The sequence below is a fragment of the Mus caroli genome, unplaced genomic scaffold, assembly GCF_978045245.1.
Source record: "Mus caroli unplaced genomic scaffold, Mus_caroli_1 scaffold_15, whole genome shotgun sequence".
Classification (NCBI taxonomy): domain Eukaryota; kingdom Metazoa; phylum Chordata; class Mammalia; order Rodentia; family Muridae; genus Mus; species Mus caroli.
In genome coordinates this window covers 43,327,315-43,350,134 of record NW_028227270.1, presented here as the reverse complement: position 1 = coordinate 43,350,134, position 22,820 = coordinate 43,327,315, and the positions used below count along the sequence as shown (strand labels likewise).

The following is a 22,820-nucleotide window of genomic DNA, read 5'->3' as shown; positions in this document are numbered from 1 at the left end:
AGAGGCCCTTGGTTCTGTGAAGGTTCTGTGTCCCAGCATAGGGGAATGCCAGGGCCAGGGAGCTGGAGTGGGTGGGTTGGAGAGCAGGGGTAAGGGCCAGGATATAGGGGATTTTCGGAGGGGAAACCAGGAAAGGGGGTAACATTTGAAATGTAAATAAAGAAAATATCTAATAAAAAATAAAGTAAATTAAAAAAGAAAAGAAGCTGTGGGCCGGAGTGAGTGGTGGTCAGAGTGGGGCCGGAGCAGGAGAAGGGAAGGAGGTGGCAGGGGTGGGGGAGTGGCAGGAGAAAATGATACCACAATGTGGCCTAGGCTGTCCTGGAACGCACAGTGTAGCCCAAATTGGCCTCAGGCTCATGGAAATCTTTGTTAGCCTCCTTGCAACTGAAGCTGTAGAACAGCATAATCACTAATGTCTAACTTTTATGAATTTTTCTTAGAATATTGTATGCCAAAATGCTTATGTATAGATATTAAATATTAGAATTATAGCACTTGTTGGATATTGTGTTACATACCTTTAATCCCAGTACACAGGAGACAGAGGCACATGAATCCTGTGAGTTCAAGGCCAATCTGGTCTACAAAGTGAATTTCAGGATAGCCAGGGCTACACAGGAAAGAAAGAAAGAGAGAGAGAGAGAGAGAGAGAGAGAGAGGGAGGGAGGGAGGGAGGGAGGGAGGGAGGGAGGGAGGGAGGGAGGGAGGGAGGGAGGGAGAATTATAGCACTTCACTAAATCTGATTTTCTTTATTTTGTTTTTGTTTTTATTTTTGAGATTATAATATTTCTCCTTTGCCTTTGCTCTCTCCAAACCTTCCTATATGTCTCTTCCCTCTCACCTTCAAATTCATAGCCTCTTCTTTTAGTGTTTTTATGCATATATGTATATTCATGTATAATCCTAAATAAAACCTATTCAGTCCATGTAATGTTACCTGTATGTATGTTTTCCTGGCTGACCATTTGGCACTGGACAACCAACAGGAGTGCTCTTCCCTGGGAACGGCCTCCCGCTCTCAGCTGTCCCTGCTGCCTGTAGTTCTTTGTGTAGGGCTGAGGCCTTGTGGACCTTCCCACGTGTATTTTTGTAGAATGTAAGCTCTTAACCATAGAACCATGTTGCTTTGTCCATCAGTGTCGTCCTTGCTCAACCCACTTTGGGGCAGCCGTGTCGGTGAGACTTTACAACTGTAGCCTCTGACATTATGAGGAGATAATGGTTTTTGTTTTGTTTTGTTTTTTTAAGAGAAACTTAGAAACTTTGGACCCACATCAGAGGAAAGCTTTCATGTTTGAATTTACTTTAAAAGATTAGATAGTTCATTTTTGAACTTAAATGTGGTAAATATTAAAAATTAAAAACAACTTTATTATGAAAGAAATAATTTCAAGTCAATTTTTACTCACAACAGAACTGCTCATAAAATCATCTACTTATGATGTGTTCCCACCATATGAACCTGTATATAGGCATCCTGAAATGTATAGACTCTTGCTCTGGGACCTCAAACTTCAACATATAAAAGGTCTCTTCAAGGATCTCTCAGGGGAACCTTTTTTTATTTTGACATGAGAGATGATTAAAGGCACGCACGTGGCTTGAAGAGCAGAGTAAAGGACACAGACGCTCTTGTTTGTCACTGTTTGTCACCATGGGAAACACTTTTAATTAGAAATGTTTTATTTGCCATCTAAGGTCATTGCAGGCACTTCCAGAGGTAATGTTTGAAATTAAAGAGCTACTAATTCTATATGATGACTCATCTTTCTTATCTTGGCATATAATTTGATAAGATTTGTGGAAATGTAATATGGTATACTATGTCACTGTGACAGACTGAGATTGCTCTAAAAATGCAGTGTAGAAAAACAATTGATAGCCCACAGAACCCAACTTTTTTCTTTTTATTATATTTTTATTATTAGAACAATTTTTTAAGTTTAAATGTATTTCATCATATTCTTCCCATTCCTCAAGTCCTTCCGGGTCCTAACCCTCCCTAGTCGCCCAGCTTTAAGTTCATTGTCAAAGACAAACAAGCAAAAACCAAATATAACAAAACTCTCCACAACCAAGAAAACAGAGCAATACCCAAAAAGAAAAAAAAATCACTGTAACCAAAAATCTGTGGTGAGTGAGTATTATATGTTAGTCAACTGTTTGTGAATATGAGTGTGACATACATGCCCACTGGCACTCCATTGGAGACAGTAGAAAGTCAGTTGTTAAAACCTAGTTTATTCAATTCATTATTAAAATATAATACAGTAAGATAAAACAAAAACTACCACTTTAAAGTTAGACAGGACAAATCAACACAAGGAAAAGAGCTGAAGAGACGTCATAAGAATCAGAGACCCACTCATTCACACACTCGGAAACACCATGGAAATGTGAGACTGGCCCCATAGACTCATGTATTTGAACGTTTGGCCATAGGAGTGGCACTTTTAGGAGGTGTGGCCTTTTGGAAGAAGTGTGCCACTGTGGGGGTGGGCTTTAAGGTCTCCTATGATTAAGCTACACCTAGTATGGTTCACAGTTTCCTGCTGTCTGTGGATCCAGATGTAGAACTCTCAGCTACTTCTCCAGCATGTCTGCCTGCATGCCAAGTTCCCCACCATGACAATCATGGACTAAGCCTCTGAAACTGGAACAACAGCCCCAATTAAATGTTCTCCTTCATAATAAAAAAAAAAAAAAAAAAAAAAAGAAATGTGAGACTGGAAGCCATCTTATACGTGCAGAGGTGCTGGTGCAAGTACACGCTCTTGGAACCATAAAAGAAAGTGAAAGGCCAGCCACACTGCAGCACAGGAAATCTGATTTTCCTGTTAAGAAAATATTAATCTTCCTCCCTATAAGGACTCCTTTATGCATTTCTTCCTTCACTTGTAGTCCATATTTCTGAGCACATACCATGTTTAGGTCTTGGGCTTTCTGCGGTGAGTATTAAAGCATATTGCTATGCACAAAATTAGCAAAAATATCTATTATCCACTTTCTTACCAAAGAATATACTCACTAACTTTATAATATATGATTTTAACTGACCAAAAATTAAAATAGTAACTGTTCACAAGCATATCTACTCTGCCTTGCTTCTCTGCTGGTCTTCTGCGCTTCACATAGTTCTTTATTCTACTACATCTCAAGTGTGCTTCAGCAGAAGGCAGGAGTAAGGAACCACTGTGCAAGCAAAGATAATTATTACTCTAGTCCCAATACAGTGTCATTACAATTTTTTATTTTTTTCCTTTTATTAGTTTTTTTGTTTTTTGAAATGGGTGAAATTTTATTTCTTTTACAGTTAGAAGGCAGAGCTAGTTTTCTAGGCACACTTAAATAAACACTTCATATTGACTTTGGATTTCCAAGTGCACTACATACATAGGCAATTGAGCCATACTAATTTGACAAACCTTTACATGAGATAGAAACTTGTGCTCCTATTCCTTTTTTTTAATTATTAGATTTTTTTATCTACATTTCAAATGTTATCCCCTTTCCTAGTTTCCCCTCCGAAAATCCCCTATCCTCTCTTCTGTCCTCCTGCTCCCACCCACTCCTGCTTCCTGGTTCAGGCATTCCCCTACACTGGGGCATAGAACCTTCACAGGACCAAGGTCCTCTCCTCCCATTGATGAACGACTAGGCCATCCTCTGCTACATATACAGCTAGAGCAACAAGTCCATCCATGTATTTTCTTTGATTGGTGGTTTAGTCCCAGGGCTCTGGGGTTACTGGTTGGTTCATATTGTTGTTCCTCCTATGGGGCTGCAAACCACTTCAGCTCCTTGGGTCCTTTTTCTAGCTCCTTCATTGGGGAACCTGTGCTCCGTCTAATGGATGACTGTGAGCATCCACTTCTGTATTAGTCAGGCACTGGCACAGCCTCTCAGGAGACAGTTATATCAGGCTCCTGTCAGCAAGTTCTTGTTGGCATCTGCAACAGTGTCTGGGTTTGGTGGTTGTTTATGGGATGGATCCCCAAGTAGGGCAGTTTCTGGATGGTCATTCCTTAGTCTCTGCTCCGAACAATGAATTCATGAAATTTTTAGACAAATGGATGGATCTGGAGGATATCATCCTGAGGGAGGTAACCCAATCACAAAAGAACACACATAATATGCACTCACTGATAAGTGGATAATAGCCTAGAAGCTCAGAATACCCAAGATACAATTTGCAAAACACATGAAACTCAAGAAGAAAGAAGACCAAAGTGTGGACACTTCAATCCTTCTTAGAAGGGGGAACAAAATACCTATGGAAGAAGTTACAAAGTTTATTTTATTTTTAATTTATTTTTTGCACTCCATATTCCATTGCCCACCCCCTATCCACCCTCTGACTTCCACAACCCTCACCTCCCCACCCCACCCCCACCCCACCTGACCTCAAGTCCCTGAGGCCTCCATTCTCTTGAGGGTTAGGTGCATCATCTCTGAATGAATACAGACCTGGAAGTCCTCTATTGTATGTGTGTTGAGGGCCCCATATCATATGCTGTATGCTGTGTGTTTGGTGGTCCAGTGTTTGAAGGTTCTTGGGGGCCAGATTAATTAAGACTGCTGGTCCTCCTACAGGATCATCCTTTTCCTCACCTTCTTTCAGCCTTCCCTAATTCAACCACAGGGGTCAGCTGCTTCTGCCCATTGGTTTGGTACAAATATCTGCCTCTGACTCTCTCAGCTGCTTGTTGGGTCCTTTGGAGGGCAGTCATGCTAGGTCCCTTTTTGTGAGCTCTCCAGAGCCTCAGTAAGAGTGTCAGGCCTTGGGACCTCCCCTTGAGCTGGATTCTACTTTCAGCCTTTTCACTGCACCTTCTTTAACTCAGCCTCCTCTCCATTTCCATCCCTGTAATTCGTTTGTTTGTTTGTTTGTTTGTTTGTTTGTTTGTTTTTGAAATACATTTTTATTAGATTTTTTTCATTTACATTTCAAATGCTATCCCAAAAGTCCCCTATACACCCCCCCATCCCTGTAATTCTTTCACACAGAAACAATTATGGGTCAGAGGTGTGACTGTGGTATTGCATCCCCATCCCTCCACTTGATGCACTGTCTTCCTGCTGGAGGTGGGCTCTATAAGTTCCCTCTCCCTACTGTAGGGTGTTTTATCTAAGATCCCTGCCTTTGTGTCCTGGAAGTCTCTCACCTCCCATGTCTCTGGTGCATTCTGGGGGTGTTCCCCCAACCTCCTATTTCCTGAGGTTGCCTGCTCAACAAGCTAAAGTGCCCAGACTCTAATATACTGATATTGAGGACTCATCAGTCCCACTTGGGAGGGAGAAGAAAACAATCACAGTGGGGAGAGAGGGAGGGACCTGGGAGAGAAGTAGGCTGGATGGTCACCACCACTGTGGAGAGAGGGAAACCTGATGGCGTTACTGGGTGACGGAAAAGGACTGAAACCCTGAGGGCTAGCAGAAACAATTTTTATTCTTAAATCACTACTATAGTTTTACCATGCCTTATCTCACTTTATTATAATTTGTAAATGCTACAATTTTCTGGTAAACAAATTATGGCATTCTTTATGTTGGAATTCTTAAAGTTTCTGGGTCTTGATACTAAATCTTCATGTGCAACTTCCTTTAGGAAGATTTTTTTAAAGCCTGTATTTCTACTGGTAGTTATAAATTTTGGTCTCAAAACATTAAATGCTGACCAATGCAAAACACTTTCTTCCCATAAGCCAACATTATTCTTCATGTGTAGATTAACCTTCCACCTTAGTCTTAAAAGTAGTAGGCTTACAGATGTTCCTTTCAGGATGATTTTTTAAATTTACTCTGTGACATAAAAATAAAATAGTAGATGTCATAAACCTATAGTGATACCCAAAAAGTATCTGAGATTCTCTGGAAAATAATCTCTATCCTTTGCTACTTTAATGTGATCAAATATAAGTCTCACACTAATATTAAATTACTTGACAAAGAAGGGCTTTCATAGCTAAGTGATAAAATTTTAAGTATTATACATGGGACTGGAACGATGGCTCACTGGTTCAGAGCACTGGTGTTCTTTCACAGGACCTGGGTTTAATTCCGAATTTCAACATGATGGCTCACAAACCTCTATAACTAAAATTCCAGATGATCTGAGACACTCTTCTGGACTCTGAAAACTATATACATATGTTACATAGGCATACATGCAAACAAAACACCCATACACATAAAATAAACATGGAAAATTCGCAGACAATGGTAGCACATGCCTATAATGCCAGCACTTGGGAGGCAGAGGCAGACAGATCTCTGAGTTTAAGGCCTACTTGGTCTACTAAGTGAGTTCCAAGAGAGCCAGAGCTACACAGAGAAACCCTGTCCACAAAGTAGTAGTAGTAGTAGTAGTGGTGGTGGTGGTGGTGGTGGTGGTGGTGGTGGTGGTGGTGGTGGTGGTGGTGGTGGTGTATAAAGTATTGGGTATAGCCAGTATATAAAACAAAAGTAATGGAAACAGTGTGTTCTTGCCAAATTCTGTATCACATTTAAATTCATTTTAAGATCATTTCTTAAGTATATTCATTTTCTATCACTGTGTATCAAACCCAAGATTGTAAATGTTTACAAATCTAGAAGTAAACTTAATACAACAGAAAGAAAGCTTAATTTTATCAGTAATAAATTATGAAAGATATTTGTGCAGGGGTCATCTGAACAGTTTGAGAAGGCCTCTATGTGAAAAATCCAGCTATGTCCGAAGACATCTCCATGTAAATGCTATATCTGTGACTATAGACAACCTTTAAAATGTTTCCTAGTCATTGTTTAGTCATAGCTGGCTGTATGCAGTTATATCAGCAAGCATTCCTTAGTTAAAGTTTATATTCAGTGTAATTATTCATACATTCTCCTTGTCCTCTGTAATATTACCTGATAATATTCATAAAGTAATCAACAGTACAATTTGCTATTATTACATGATAGATCTGTGGATATATTAAGCTATACCATGTAAATAAGTTTAACATCCTTTCAGAAATCTTGCCATGTGAAAGGCAGTATTTGATTTTTCTAAGAGCTAGGTCTGTGATGCAAGTTTTAGTCCTCACTTCTTGAGCAGTTAAAACAGGAGGATCATAAGTTCAAGACTTGCCTGACCTACAGAGTGAGCTAATACAGCAAACCAGGTAGGCAACAGTTCCATATTTTAGCATAGCTTTAAGCAGAATGAAAAGAACCCCAGATCAGATCTGTAACTGGCGATATGAAAACCAGCGTGATTTCTCCTGAGGATGCTGCTTGATCACTAGCCAATAACAAACAGCAATGCCTGATAGATGGAGATGCTCTCCCGGAAATATATCATCTGTAACCAGCAAAAAACAGAACATGATGTGATAACTATCTGATGCAAGTTTTACATGTTCATAACAATTGCACTCTCTAGCTATAGTTATCAGTATATTAGAGTCTGCTTTGTTTATAGGTTAAGGGCTTTTTAATTTAACTTTTTTATTGAAAATAGATTCTTCTCTCATACAGTAAATGCTGACCACAGTTTCCCCTTCCTTCCAGTCCTCTCACCTCTCCACCCTCAACTCAGATTCACTCCCCTTCCATTTCCCTTAAAAAAAATGAGCAGGCCTCCAAGAGACACCAACTAAAGATGACAAAACAAGATACAATGACTCAAGACAAAGCCTTCATATGAGGCTAAACAAAGCAACCTAGTAGGAGGAAACCAGTCTCAAAGATCAGACAGAAGAGTAAAGACATACCTGCTCCACTGTTAGGAGACTCACAAAAGTGCCAAGCCCAGCCATAGCACATATGCAAAGGACCTGGTGTAGACCCATGCAGGCCCCACGCTTGCTGCCTCAGTCTCTGTGAGCCCATGTGAGCCGGCTTAGATGATTGAATGCACCATCTTCTCCTGGTGTCCTTCATTCCCCGGACTCCTGCAGTCTCTCCTCCCTAAAAAGGTTAAACTTTAAATTACAAAACTTTTGTTTCTAATTTAAAGTTTTACAACTGGAAAATATAAAGCACCTAATCCTTAGAAAATCAAAACTAAACTTATGGCTGGAGAGATGGCTCAAGGGTTAAGAGCACTGACTGCTCTTCTAGAGGACCTGAGTTCAATTCCCAGCAACCACATGGTGGCTCACAACCATCCATAATAGGATCCAATGCACTCTTATTTTGTTTGAAGACAGCTGCAGTGTACTCATATAAATAAAAAATTAATTAATTAATTAAAAAAGAAAAAACTAAACTTATTCATACTATAGTTATGTAGAAAACTCAAAATCTAGAGATATTTTCCAGTGTTTTAAGACAGAGTTTTCTGTGTCCTGGAACTCACTCTGCAGATCATTCTGGCCTCCAACTCATAGATCTGGGATTAAAGGTGTGCATCACTATGCTAGAGAGACATTCTTAGTATAAAAGTATCCCAGCTAGAGAGACATTATTAATATAAAAAAGCTAATTCAGCAAGATAGTCAGAAACAAGTTCAATATATGAAAATGCATTTTATATGCCAGTCACAGTTAAAGGTAAAGTGTTTTAAAATCCATTTACTTTATCATCAATGAGTATTTAATACTAAAAAATTTAAAAAACATATATGTGTATATTTATTATCTAACATTGCAAAGTGCCAATTTTTCTCAAATTGAAACATAAATGCTGGCACAGTTTTCTTGTTTTTTTTTTTTTCTTTTCCTTCCCATTTTCTTTTTTTTATTATCTTTCTAGGCTGGCCTCAAACTTGTTATGCAGTTGAAGATGGTCCTCATCTTTCTGCCTCTATCTCCCAAGTGCTAATATTACAGGTATACACCATCTCTCCTCCCTGCCTGCCTTCCTGCCTTCCTTCCTTCCTCCCTTCTTCCCTCCTTCACTCCTTTCCTTTCTTGTTTGTTGATTGATTGATTGAGTTAGGATATGCACAGGAACCACAATGGGCATTATGAAGGCCAGAGGATGGCTCTCTCTCTCCTCCCACATGTGGATTCTGAGGATCAAACTCAGGTCATCGGGCTTCGGGATGCTTTCTTTTCCCTCTCCTCTGTCCCCTCTCCCCTCCCACTCTTCTTTCCTGGAAGACTGGCCTTGAATTCCTGGTCTCAGTCAGAACTACCTCAGCCTTGTAAGTGACTTAGATGAAAGGCCTGTACCACCATATCAAACTTAGCAGGTCTTTCATTTAGTTGGTTGTTTGGGGTTTTGTTCATGTGAAGTTCTAGATTCCCAAGGCCACCTTGTGTTTGACGCTTCTACCAGAATGGAAAACTGACAAGAGCCATAGACACCCTCCTTGTCATGATACGTCAGCCAAAATAAATCTCTCTAGGGATAGAAAACATGACAAATGCAGAAAAGGACAGAAATGTGGGCATATTACTCTGACTACTGATGCTGTGGTTTAGAAGCCTCTGCCAGTGTTTTCTGGAACCTGGGGAAGCTTAAAGAACCAGGCTAGAGAAAGTCTAGGATGCTGTAAGCCTGTGCAAGTTGTAATTCTAAAGGGAGCACAAAAGACCTGAATGCTGGCAGGTGTGGGCCATTATGCCTATTCTTATGATGTTTCAAATGGAAATAAGACACTACAGGGAGTTGGGCTTGAGGTCATTCATTTCACATTGTCCTCAACACCTTGACTGCATTTTGTCCATATCCTGAAACTTTATGGGTCGCTGGATTTGAAGGTGATAATAGTAGCTAATATGGTAGAGGAATTTCAAGGCAGTCTAGCATTTGCACTGTTGTATGGTATAGTAACCAAGAGGACTGTGAGAATTGTGAGCATAAAGCAAAGAATAAAAGCTTAAAAACCTTTTAGTTTACCAAGAAGAGAAGCACACCTGAAGCTGTGGCCTAGGACAGTAGAGTGAACCAGCTAGAAAGAGGATAACAGGCGAAAAGAAACCAAGGACTTTGCTTCGGGTTAACAGGAAAGGCGTCTTGATGGGCATCTCAGGCACACAGCCCACCCGTCACAAGTTGAAGCTATAAAGTTCAATTCAGTTCAAAGACTGACTTAAGGGGAGAGCTCCAGAGTGCAGTGTTCACACAAGGCCACTCCAGAATATCCGTCTCGTGTCCGCCACCTGCATGAGACATGCAGCCTAAGGCATGGGTCTCTTACTACTTCTACCAGTGGCCAACTGTGCCCATGGGATACAAATTTTGCAGTCATACAGAATGCAAGGCTTAAAAACTGACAATTTTACCCAGATTTCAAAAGAAGCCTGGGGTGATGAGACAGTGTGTGGCAGGATTAGAGCTTCAGACAGCTCCTGATGGATGCAGTGCAGACCCCAGGAAGTCAGAGGACAAAACATGGAACATCGGCCACAAGGCCAAAGCGCTGAGCAGAGGCCATGTGAGCCACAACCCTTGAGAACTAACCACTCACCCTGGGTGCCGGAGATGGAGATATAGGGTTTGAATTTTTACCTTTCTTTGGTTCAGTCTTTTCTTGTTTTCATTTTTTTTCTTCCTTTGTGGAAAGAGAATGTTTGCTCTGTACCAATAAATCTTGGAAGTATTAACTTGATTTTTGATTTTACAAGGACTCAAGGCTAAGAGTTTGCCTTGCATCATAACACTTTGAACTCAGTTTTTTTTTTTTTTTTTTTTTTTTTTGAGACAGGGCTTCTCTTTATAGCCCTGGCTGTCCTAGAACTCATTGTGTAGACGAGGCTGGCCTGAAACTCAGAAATCTGCCTGCCTCTGCCTCCCAAGTGCTGGGATTAAAGGCGTGCGCCACACCTCCTGACCAGATTTTTTTTTTTTAATTTTGGTGTGTGATGTTTTTATTTGCAAGTTTTTCATAATAAAGTTAATAAAAGGAGACATGCGCACATAAACATGTGCACATATAAAATATACACTACAGCTATACATACATGCATATGCTCATGCAATAACTTAACATTACCCTTTTTATTGAATATAGAGTCTTTTCTCATAAAATATATTCTGATCACAGTTTTCCAGTCCAGTTTCACTTTGGTGTGGAATATCAGTTTTCTCAGAGCATTTGTTGAAGGTATTTTCCTTCCCTCTTGTATCCTCTTGCTACCCTTGCCAAAGTTAGTTGACTACACAGGGTGTGATTTCCAGACTCTACGCTGATTCACTGTTTTATACTATTTTGATTACTACAGTTTCTTAGAACAGTTTTAAGTCAGGAAGTACAGGCCCTCCTACATTGTCTTTTGTGTTTTGCTTTGTTTTGGTTTTTTGTTTTGTTTTTTAATTTAAGGCATTTTTATTAGATATTTTCTTCACTTACATTTCAAATGCTATCCCCAACACCTCCTATAACTTCCCCCTGCCCTGCTCCCCAACCCACCCACTCCCACTTCCTGGCCCTGGAGTTCCCCTGTACTGGGGCCGGGCATATGATCTTCCCAAGACCTAGGGCCTCTCCTCCCCTTGATGGTTGACTAGGCCATCCTCTGTTACATATGCAGCTAGAGACACGAGCTCCAGGGGGTACTGGTTAGTTCATATTGTTGTTCCATCTATAGGGTTGCAGACCCCTTTAGCTCCTTGGGTACTTTCTCTAGCTCCTCCATTGGGGCCTGAGTTCCATCCAAAAGAAAACTGTGAGCATCCACTTCTGTATTTGCCAGGCATTGGCATAGCCTCTCAAGAGAGAGCTATGTCAGGGTCCTGTCAGCAAAAATCTTGCTAGCATATGCAATAGTGTCTGGGTTTGGTGGTTGTATATGGGATGGATCCCTAGGTGGGGCAGTCTCCCTAGGTGGGGCAGTCTCTGGGTGGTTCTTTCTTCTGTCTCTGCACTGAACTTTGTCTATGTAACTCCTTCCGTGAGTATTTTGTTCCCCATTCTAAGAAGGAGCAAAGTATCCATACTTTGGTCTTCCTTGAGTTTCATGTGTTTTGCAAATTATATCTTGGATAATCTAAGTTTCTGGACTAATACACTTATCAGTGAGTGCATATCATGTGTGTTCTTTTGTGATTGGGTTACCTCATTCAGGATGATATCTTCCAGATCCATCCATTTGCCTAAGAATTTCATAAATTCATTGTTTTTAATTGCTGAGTAGTACTCCATTGTGTAAATGTACCACATTTTCTGTATCCATTCCTCTGTTGAGAGGCATCTGCATTATTTCCAGCTTCTGGCTATTATGACTAAGGCTGCTATGAACATAGTGGAGCGTGTGTCCTTATTACAAGTTGGAACATCTTCTGGGTATATGCCCAGGATAGGAATTGCTGGATCTTCCTGTAGTACTATGTCCAATTTTCTGAGGAACCACCAGACTGATTTCCAGAGTGGTTGTACCAGCTTGCAATCCCACCAACAATAGAGGAATGTCCCTCTTTCTCCACAGCGACAGACAGGTAGATCAATGGAATAGAATTGAAGAAATGAACCCACACACCTATGGTCACTTGATCTTTGACAAGGGAGCTAAAACCATCCAGTGGAAAAAAGACAGCATTTTCAACAAATGGTGCTGGCACAACTGGCCATGTAAAAGAATGGGAATTGATCCATTCTTATCTCCTTGTACTAAGGTCAAGTCTAAGTGGATCAAGGAACTCCACATAAAACCAGAGACACTAAAACTTATACAGGAGAAAGAGGAGGGAAAGTCTTGAAGATATGGGCACAGGGGAAAAATTCTTGAACAGAACAGCAATGGCTTGTGCTGTAAGATCGAGAGTCAACAAATGGGACCTCATAAAATTGCAAAGCTTCTGTAAGGCAAAAGACACTGTCAATAAGACAAAAAAGGCCACCAGCAGATTGGGAAAGGATCTTTAACAATCCTAAATCAGAGAGGAGACTAATATCCAGTATATATAACGAACTCAAGAAGATGAACTCCAAAAAATCAAATAACCCTATTAAAAAATGGGGTACAAAACTAAACAAGGAATTCTCAACTGAGGAATACCGAATGGCTAAGAAGCACCTGAAAAAGTGTTCAACATCCTTAATCATCAGGGAAATATAAATCAAAACAACCCTGAGATTCCACCTCACACCAGTTAGAATGGCAAAAATTCAGGTGACAGCAGATGCTGGCAAGGATGTGGAGAAAGAGGGACACTCGTACATTTTTTTTTTTTTTTATTCCCGGTGTTGCTTTGGCCAGTCAGGTTTTGTGGATCTGTACAAATTTTAAGGCTTTTTTTTTTTTCTATTTCCATGGAAAACACCATTGGAGTTTTAATAGGGATTTGCCACAATATGGATAGCCCTCTAGGTCCTAAGTGGTAAAAAAATAAAAGCCAGACATAGAGAAAACATCACATACTCACTTACAGGGACTCTTTTTTCAAAATCAAATAGAAGTCAGATTTAATGGTACATACCTTTAATCTCAGCACTCAACAAGCTGAACCCAGCCTAATCTAAATAAAGAGTTATAGGCCAGGGTACTTAGAGAGACCCTGTCTCAAAAGAAAAAAGTTAGAGAGACAGAGAACAAGAATGATGATGAGTGAGGAGGAAAGGGAGAAGAAAGAAGCTGATGTGCTCAATGCATAGCAAGAGCAAGTCTCCCTACCTGCCTAGCATGCCTGCAGAGCACGAGCTAAGCAGGAGAGTTAGACAGAAGACATGTTGAATTAATGATTTCATGAAGCAAATGTTTTTAGCTGTTAGAGGTGTTTAACCCTCTGTGTATCTTATCATACTATAGGCATTAAAAATATTCAACAAAATTTGTTTTTAAGTAATACTTAAATCATTTAAAATAGCAGAAGAAAGCGGCAACCAAAAATGGAAGGTTTTGCCCATCCCTTTTAAGAAATAAAAATTATTTTATTTTTTATATAGGTTCATAGGTAGTTTTGCCTGTATGTATATCTGTGCACCATGTGTGTACAGTGCCAACAGAGGCCAGAAGAGGGTATTGAATTCTTTGGAACTGGAGATACAAATGGTTGTGAGCTGCCATGTAGATTTCAGGAACTGAACCTGGGTCTTCTGTAAGAACAGCTGATGCTCTTAATTTCTGAGCCATCTCTCCAGCCCCTTTTGCCCACTCTTAAAGGGAATTGATATATCTTTAGAAGCCAAGTCTTGGGTAACATATAATGAAACAATCATTTCAACCAAAGATGGCAGGCCAGGCATTGTGGTGCACACTTTATTCCCTGCCACTTGGAAGGCAGAAGTGGGTGGCTGTCCATGAGTTCAAGGTCACTCTAATAGTGAGTCCCAGGACAGCCAGGGCTACACAGTAAGACCCAGTCTCAAAATTGAAAAAGAAAGAAACCATCTGTTTTCCTGCAGTCTAGATTCAATAGATAATGAAAATACATCTGTTTTTATTGATTTTGTGGGAGCTGATTAGGAAGGTTTGCCTTGGCTTCAATAACAGACCTGTAGATTAGGCTCTACTCTGCCTCAAGAATAAGTTTACTTCCCAGAGTTATCTCCATGGTCTTAAACCACCTAGTGTCTCTAATTGCCTTCTCATGTCCCACCAGAGCTAAGAGATATTTGAGAGCATGTTAGTATACAAACAAAAGGACAGGCTACCCAGAAGCTGCAGATACTGGGGGTTTCCACATCCAGTGTTTCTGTCCATATCCTAGCCTATCTCTTTGCTTAGGTCAAACCTAACATCTCACTTTTAGGGTCTCAGCACGATTTAATGGACTTGCTACCATGTTAACAATGTGTTGACTTAGCTGCAGTAGGTATTGTTCTCACAAAGTCTCAATCAATATTTTACTCTGTCTTCTACCTCCCTGTGTGGCTGTCCCACACTTGTGTAACCGTGGCTACCTTTCTACTAGTGCCCCAGTGCCCCAGGTCCCAAATAATGACTCTGGGACTTAATTATTTATGAATAAGCTTGGGCTTGTTCCCTGACTAGCTTGTAACTTACATAACCCTTATTCTATTCTGTGTGTGCCACATGGCTAGTTACCTCTTCTCAGTTTTGTATGTAATATCCTCAGAGTCCAGGTGTCGAATCCTTCTGGTCTCTCCCCATGGTCTCATCATACCATCTCTCTTCCTCTGGTCTCTCTGGGACCCCCTAACTGGGATTGCCCTATTCTTTTCTGCCAGCTAAGTGGCTTTATTAACTAATCATAAGTGATGGAAAACAATTTTTACATAGTATTGAGGCCCAAGATGCTTGACCATGCCATGGTCTGGACTGTAACGAGATGTCTGGGCACAGACATCAGCTTCTGGATGCACAGTGCACAAGACCAACCCCCAACACACTTGCACTGTGCACTCACAGAGCTTCCTTGGCAATCCTTCTCTGTTCAAATATAAGTTTGTATTTTTTTAGAAACTCTGGAGTTCATTTTCAGACAGATCTCTGTGGTTTTGTTTTCTTTTTAGAAGGCACAATATTTCTTGGTGCTCTGGTTTTCTCTGATTCTTCATAACATTCTAGAAATAACTGTTGGTGAGCTCATAAATTCAGTAGTTAATCCCACTGGGGCTCACCAATACCTATTTCAGACTCACATTTTTTATATATGAGACTCCTTCAACAATTCCCCTACCTGTTATTATCAGCATACCTGTATTGACAAGATCTTCATTACCTCCTAACTGTGCATACTTTTTTCTTGTTAAAGATCAATTTTTAAAATCAAACTTTGTCATTTGGAAAATATCATAGACATATTACCCTGCTAATATTAATGTGTCTCATAGACCCATATTTTCTTTTCTCCTTTGTCAAATGAGTTTACAATGTTTTTTATCTTTTGCTTTAATATATATTATTATAATATATATCTTATTAATATATTTTTTGCTTTAATATATATACACACACCTATATATGTATGTATGTATACATATATATATGCATGTGTATATATGTATATACTATATATATATATATACATATATATATATACTCATCTACAAAGAAGATAAAATAGGGGGACATAGACAGTTCTCCATGAAATAGAGATATAAGAAAACTATCATATTTAGAGGTGACTTTGTGAACAGTGATATTCCCTATTCTAACCAGAATCTAACATGTAAATTATACATGGAATGTTAGAATTATTCCATGATCTTTTGATCTTAGGTCATGTAAGATAAAGTAACTAGTAATAATTAAAACAATGAATCAAACCAAGAAATTATTTTGAATTATCTTTTTTTGGTAAATGTTTCTCTACAATTATAATGTTCTTCAATCTCTACTCCCTATTCATTACTTATAATTTACCAGTAAATCTCATAATATCTGGCAAAAGTGTGTGTGTTTGTGTTTGTGTAAAATATCACTTGTTTTATTTGTCTATTAGAGACTTTCCCCTCTGTTATAGAATGTAGATGGTGCAAGGTGCATAGTTATTTACATTATGACACTTCTTTTACTGGGCTGGGAGTCAAGTGTTCAAAGGTCCTGGGATCAATCCCAGCACCATAATACATACCAAAAAATCAATTTCAATTTACAATGTTTTAACTTTTACAATGTTTCTTAACTTTTTGAAACTTTGTTTTTGTTACTTTTAAGTATGTAAGTTCAGTTGCCCATGATGGTGAGAGGCATTAGATCCCCTAGAGTTGGAGTTGCAAGTGATTGTGAGCTGCCTGGAGCAGATTCTGGGATTGAATTCAGGTCTCCTTAAAGACAGAGCCATTTCTCCAGCCCCTATTTTTGTCTTTTTAAAACAAATACTAGGAAAAAAAATGGGTTACAACTTCAAAACAGTATACATCTGCCAAAATATTTTTGGCCAAGATTTTTGCAGCTACCTCAGTATTGTATTTATATGTGTTTCTACAGGGGGGCGGGGGGAACACGCATTAAGGTCAAGTGAACAAGAATATAGGCTGGTATCTTAGTTTCCTTTTTTGACCAAATAAGAGCAACCTGATGAAGAAAAGGCTTGTTTTATTGGCTCATAAGCATGCACTCACATGCACATACCCAGAGACATGCTTACACATTATTTTAAAATAAATATTTTAAGTGGCCATTCTTTGAGCACTATTTTATGCAGGTTTTCATATTAATTTGTCAAAATATTCAGTGGAATTTTTAAGGCTTATTTTCATTTTATTTATGTGTATGGGTGTTTGCCTGAATTTATGTCTGCACTGCAGGTCCCACAAAAGCCAGAATAGGGTGTTATATTCACTACAGCTTGAATTACTGGTGGTTGTTACTTACCATGTGGGTTCTGGGAAATGAACCTCAGTCCTCTGCAAGAGCAACAGTGTTCTTAACAGCTAATCCAATTCTCTAACCCCACTGAATTTTTTAAAATGATATCCAAACTTAAAATGTGTGTGTGCAAACCAAGACTGACATGACTGTAGTTATGTATCTTCCAAATGCTACTTATGAATGTTAAAAATGCACTTTCAGTGATAGGAGGATGACTCCATTGATAAAATGCTTGCCTTTCAACCAAAAGAGCCTGAGTTTAATCCCCAGAACCCACATAAAAGAAAGTCAGACATGATGGTATGTGCTTGTAATCCCAGCATTGGAAGGGCAGAGTGAGACAGGCAGAGCCATGGAACTCAGTTGCTGGCCAGCTTATCCCAAGGTCAATGAAAGACCTGGTCTCAAAAACAAAACAAACCAAAACAAAGCAAAGCAAAGCAAATGAGAGTGCCTGAGAAAGAACCCCCAAGGCCCTTCTCTGCCTTCACATGCACTCCCTCACATGCACACACACAGTCTTGCATACACATGAACACATGCACAATGACCACTTCCAAAACTTAAGAATTTTTTAAATTAAAAAAGTTTTTGGATGATTTCATACATGTACTTCCAAATTTTCATACATGAGTGTTTTATTCACAACATTTCCACCCATCTTTCTTCCCATTCCAACTCCTACCATGTTACCCCCTCATCCTCAAATTTTTTACCTCCTCTTTATTATTGCTGCATGGATGTGTGTATAGAGGCTGTCAAGACATCTAGTACTACTTGAATGTACACATGCATGTATAAGTGTGTGTGTGTGTGTGTGTGTGTGTGTGTGTGTGCTTAGAACTGAATAACTTAGCAAGGGCATGTCCCAGTGGAAGACAGATTCACCCTATTTCAGCAGTCACTAATTGCCTGTAACTCTATATCTAAGATGTTATATTTTCTAATAAAATTTTATATTACACTTCAGTGTATAATTTACCAACTTTTACTTTAGAAAGAATTCTTTGTTCCCTGCCCTAACTCGGTTACCTAATGTAGGTGTAATTCAGCTGGCAACCTGCTTTACTTACTGATTGTCCCTCTTCTGATAAAAGCATACAATCTAATTATTTCATCTTTATTTGCAAGAGTAGATGTTCAGAACAACTGCACATACCCAGTTCTCCTTTGCACAATGGTCTTTTCAGAGCAGGACTGCTCGTGCAGAGAGTTGTCATAAGCCAAAACCAAAAAGAATTTTGAAGTGATTTTATCATCAAGGACATTTGTTCATCCTTCAGAAAGATTGTCACTAGGGAAGGGGGGGGGAGATAAAATTGCTTGAGCCCATTGACTGAAAGTCTCTCCAGAGTCATAGACTGAGTTGGTTTTCAAGGAGTAAGAGGAGCTGTGAGAGGAGCCCCCCGAGACCTTTACAAATTGTTCCTCACCTGGTCACCACTGGCAGGTGTAGCTGATCTTATAGACAAATGGTAGATGTGAGTAGGTTAGGATATGGGAAGGAAAGAGACAGCTAACACTGGGGGACACTCGGTGCTTGGGAATAGAGGTTGCATCTGAGGATGGTCATTCAAAAAGAACAAATGCGGATTAACTAGTCTGTCATCAGGAGTGCAATTTGATACTTGGTACTGAGCTGAAAGCAGACTGTAGACCATACAGAAAAAGACAAACTCTTCATAAACCTTCCCAGAGACAGGGCCTTCTAGAAATATTCATGACATTTACTTGAAATAGACATGTTTGAGGATGTCTAGAACTGTACACTTGTGTTTTAAGAATATAATTCCCTCCAAATTCAAAGAAATCCGTGGTGGGCATCATTTGACAAATTTAGTAAAACAAAATACAATAATGGTATCAACATGTTTCATGTGTTTTAAAGAACTTGTAATTTTGCACACATACTGGTGAAGTCCGGCTTTTTCCTAAGAATTCTGTTAAGAATGATCAGAATGTATTCAGGCCCTTTAAGACTTACCAGTGAGACATTTCCTCACCAATTCCTTCCACTGAATAAATTGAATTTTTCCAGAAATGTGTAAGCAAATAGAGAAATGACCTCATTTTTCAGTGTAGATACAGTGCTATAGGAGGCTCTGTCTCCAGAGGATGACTTCAATATTGGATCTTAGTTCCAAGAACAAGTTCACAAGGCCAGAGAAGAGGGGGTGAAGACATCATTGTGAAGGGCACCTGGCAAGAAATGAGTTCTCCAGTAGGGACAGCTCCCACAGCTAAGTCACATGCACAAACTTGTAGCTTTCTGCTCTCTGGCCAACCAAGTGCAGCCATAGCATCTTTATTGTTATATCTTCCAGATTGTGATACTGTCACAAAGCTGTTGCTAGGCAACAAATGTGGTTACCAGGTCTCAGCGAATAGCTGAAGGGGGAAGGCAAAGTGTTGCACCATTGTAGAGTAACCATAGCAATGACCTACTATTACAGACTAAAGAATTATCATTAACAATGTTAAAGTATCAGAGGCCCTGAATTCAGAGACTTCCAAGCAGATTCTGCATAATTGAGTGATTGCAGTTGAGATTTCAACTGTTTCCTAATGTCTATGAGGGAGTATTTGTAATTATTTTTATTTTAATTAAAAAATTGATTATGAAGTTATTGGTTAAATTATATACGCTATCACAAATCGTCTTTTTTTTTCTTAAGCCCATATTATTTCTTCCTTTTTTTCCCATGCCTACATGCTACCTGCTTCCTTTTTCAAACTAAAGGTTCCATTTGGTTTGAAGAATAGTGTATAATATTCAACCCAATATTAAAACCACAGAGAGAAACTGTAGTAAAATAACCTGGTAAATTGAAAATCTAACGTTTTTCTGAATTCCCCGACTGAATAGGGGGCCTAAATGCTCTTTCAGTGGTTCTGCTTTGAAACACAGTTTGTCTGGCTTTTCTAGATTTGTTGTAAAATCTGTAAAGCATGTGGCCCGCCTAGGATACTTTCAAGGCCCCTGGTCTCCTTTTGAATCCGTCCTTTCATTAAATATCTCCAGTGATTTGATCCCAGTGACCTCACTGAGACAGTCGTGTCCAACATCAGAGACTAGGACAGGCCAGAAAAAGAACTATTCCCCCCATTTCTGCCTGGGAAGCCAAGACACCGAGGCGCTCCGGGGTGGGTGTGGTGGAATCGGGATCCCGCACGCTGGGGAAACCAATCCCAGGCCTGGAGAGGTGGGTGGTTTCTGGGCGGGAGAGGGAGTGGCCCTTCCCGCTGAGCTACTGGATTGGCCCTGAGGGCCTCGGGCCCCGGGAGCTCCGGGCTGTAACTCTAGGGCCCGGCAAGCAAGTTCTAGCCGGGCGAGGGAGGGCGGGGGTGGGGGCGCGCTAGGTGGCGCGCCCCAGGGACACCAGAGACTGGCGGAACCTGGGCGGGTGAGCGGGAGGCGAGCTCGCCGGCGGCGGTGCACTCGCCTGGAGGGTGGGCTCCTCGCCTCCGGCCACACACCCGTGCGACCCCTCGTAACCCGGTGTGTGTTTCCGCAGGCACCGACCGTCACGAGCTCACTTCCTGGAAGAGCTTCCCGTCTATCTTCAAGTTCTTCGCGGAAGCCTCGGAGGCCAAGAGCAGCTCGCAGAAGCCGGCCCTGACGCGGCGCTCGCACCGGATCAAGCACGAGGAGCTGTGAGCGCGCCGCCGCCCGCACGCCGCCCGTAGCCTCCCGGCCCCCATTAGATTGCTTTCTTTCTCCAGTGCAGGGTCGTGATGTGTCCGTCTAAATAGCGTTTTGCATTATTTCTAGATGAGTGCAACTGTCAAAGCAATATGGCTTCAGCGGCCGAGTTGCCTGCGGCTGAGCCGGGCCTCGCGCTGCGGGCCCGGGCGACCTAGGCTGACAGCGCCCGGAGTGCCAGCGCCCAGCGCTCCTAATTGCCCGGCTGATCTGCGGGCGCGGCTGGACGAGCGGCGTCTGCGCGGTCCTACCGCCCGCTGCAGCGCGACTGCCGCTGCCCAGCCTCAATTGTGCCCATTTTTAATCCCCTTTAAACCCAGCAAGCTTTTCTGCTAAACCTCAAACTTGATTTTAACCAGGTTTTTTCCTCGAGTCATCTTATGAGCCCGTCTTTTACACAAAGCCACACAGTCGAGTCCTAAAAATGCCAACTTTAAATTCAGAACATGATGGACTATGTAGTTTGGAGAGTACAATTTCTCTCTCCCTATAACGACTTATTTTCACTTCAAACCCCACCCCAAAAAAAAAAAAAAACTTTACATGAAGTACTGAATCCGAATCCTCATTTCTGCCAGTTGAACTCCAGTCTTTATGTCTCTGATTTCAGGAGAGAATGTCGAAAAGAAAATATAAACATCTTTTAGATGTAGGTATAAGTCTCCATGTTCAGTGAATTTTCCAATTACTTATAAGAACTGACCTTACTATTAAAATATATAACACGATGTGTGCGCCAGTGCAGAGTGGTGGTGGTAGCTGTTGATCATTACAAAATGTACTTTCACCTTTCTTGTACCCTGTGAGATGCAGGACTTTTTTACTATCATCAAGAAAATAAAACTACATACCCTCTTTCTTCCAAAAGTCCAAGTAGGGTTAATGTGCTTCAGTTTTCATCTGCAGTAGGAAAAGAGAGGCATAGTGTGAATGGGTTTCTCTTTCGGGGCCAAAATGTTTACTGTTCTCTTCCTGTGATAGGGCACTGCCCTGTAATTCCAACAGTTAGGCCAACGCAGAAGATAAAATAAGTTGACATTTTACTGGCTTTTGAATTAAAGCATTAAACATTAACTACTTGAAAATTTTAATTAGTGAAGGTTATATCCAGTGGGTGAGATTGTGATTTAATACATCCATCCTTTTTAAAGTGAATGCAATAAGTAATTTGTCTACCTTGTTTGAGACCTTGAGACAGTAGAAGCAAAATGAGTCTGAGTTACTAATGACAGGGAAGAAAACCTGAGCTCAACCACCTCATGAGGAATATTCTCATCTCATGAACTGATTTTAGCAAGTTTTAAACTGGTAACATGTCATGCTCTTTGCACATGCATACATTCAGTAATTCTGTAGGGATAGTAAAGTCCTCAGTGGCCATAGCTGGGCATCTCCTGACATTACTTAGGCAGAAGTACCTTAGGAAAAATCAAAATGGGGCTTTCTCCAGCTTTTGGGCAGTTTGAAATATGTTACTCCAACAGTGTCAAGCGCATTGGACTGTCATAGTGGCCCTTTACATTTCTGTTTTTAGAAGAATTGGTGAACTCTGTGAAAATAATAATATCTTTCCAGTTACTGGGCTTGAAACACTGGTGTGCATTGGTTATATTTTACCAAATGCTATAAATTGTCTGGTGTCTTCAGTATGTGAAAATGTTCACAAGAAAGTGAGTTTGCAACATCAAGAGGTTGGAAAAACCTATGCAGTGCTAAATTTGCTAAACTTCTGCAGCTAAATTAAAGCAAATTTAAAGTGCTCAGCTTATGAACCAAACAAAAGTATCCTGTTCCTTCCCTCCGGGTTCCTCTCTGCAATTCTTAAACCTTATTTAGAGAAAGACTCTGTTTCCTTGGGATGAGTACTTTACTGTCACTGAATTGTAACCTTGTCTTCTGTCTAGTAGAGAGCTATTTACAAAGTACATTTTGTAAAGGTCTGTTCTTGTGGATCTGTGCTATAGCAACCCAGAGGGAGCC

The 22,820-nt window shown here is 40.4% G+C and overlaps 1 protein-coding gene across 7 annotated transcripts in view; it reads left to right on the top strand.

The window, feature by feature from the left end:
- Positions 1-22,820, top strand: part of Arb2a (ARB2 cotranscriptional regulator A) — a 475,504-nt gene that overhangs the window by 421,396 nt on the left and 31,288 nt on the right. For 5 of the 7 annotated variants that reach the window (XM_085830930.1, XM_029468401.2, XM_085830931.1 and 2 more), the window contains one exon: positions 20,653-21,688. The exons of 1 other annotated variant lie outside the window; for it this stretch is intronic. In XM_085830930.1, the coding sequence (XP_085687056.1) occupies positions 20,653-20,795 (143 nt within the window). In that variant the 3' untranslated portion in view covers positions 20,796-21,688. Of the gene's footprint in view, positions 1-20,652; positions 21,689-22,820 lie in introns of those variants that run through there. One more of the 7 variants, XM_085830927.1, reaches the window with a different exon arrangement.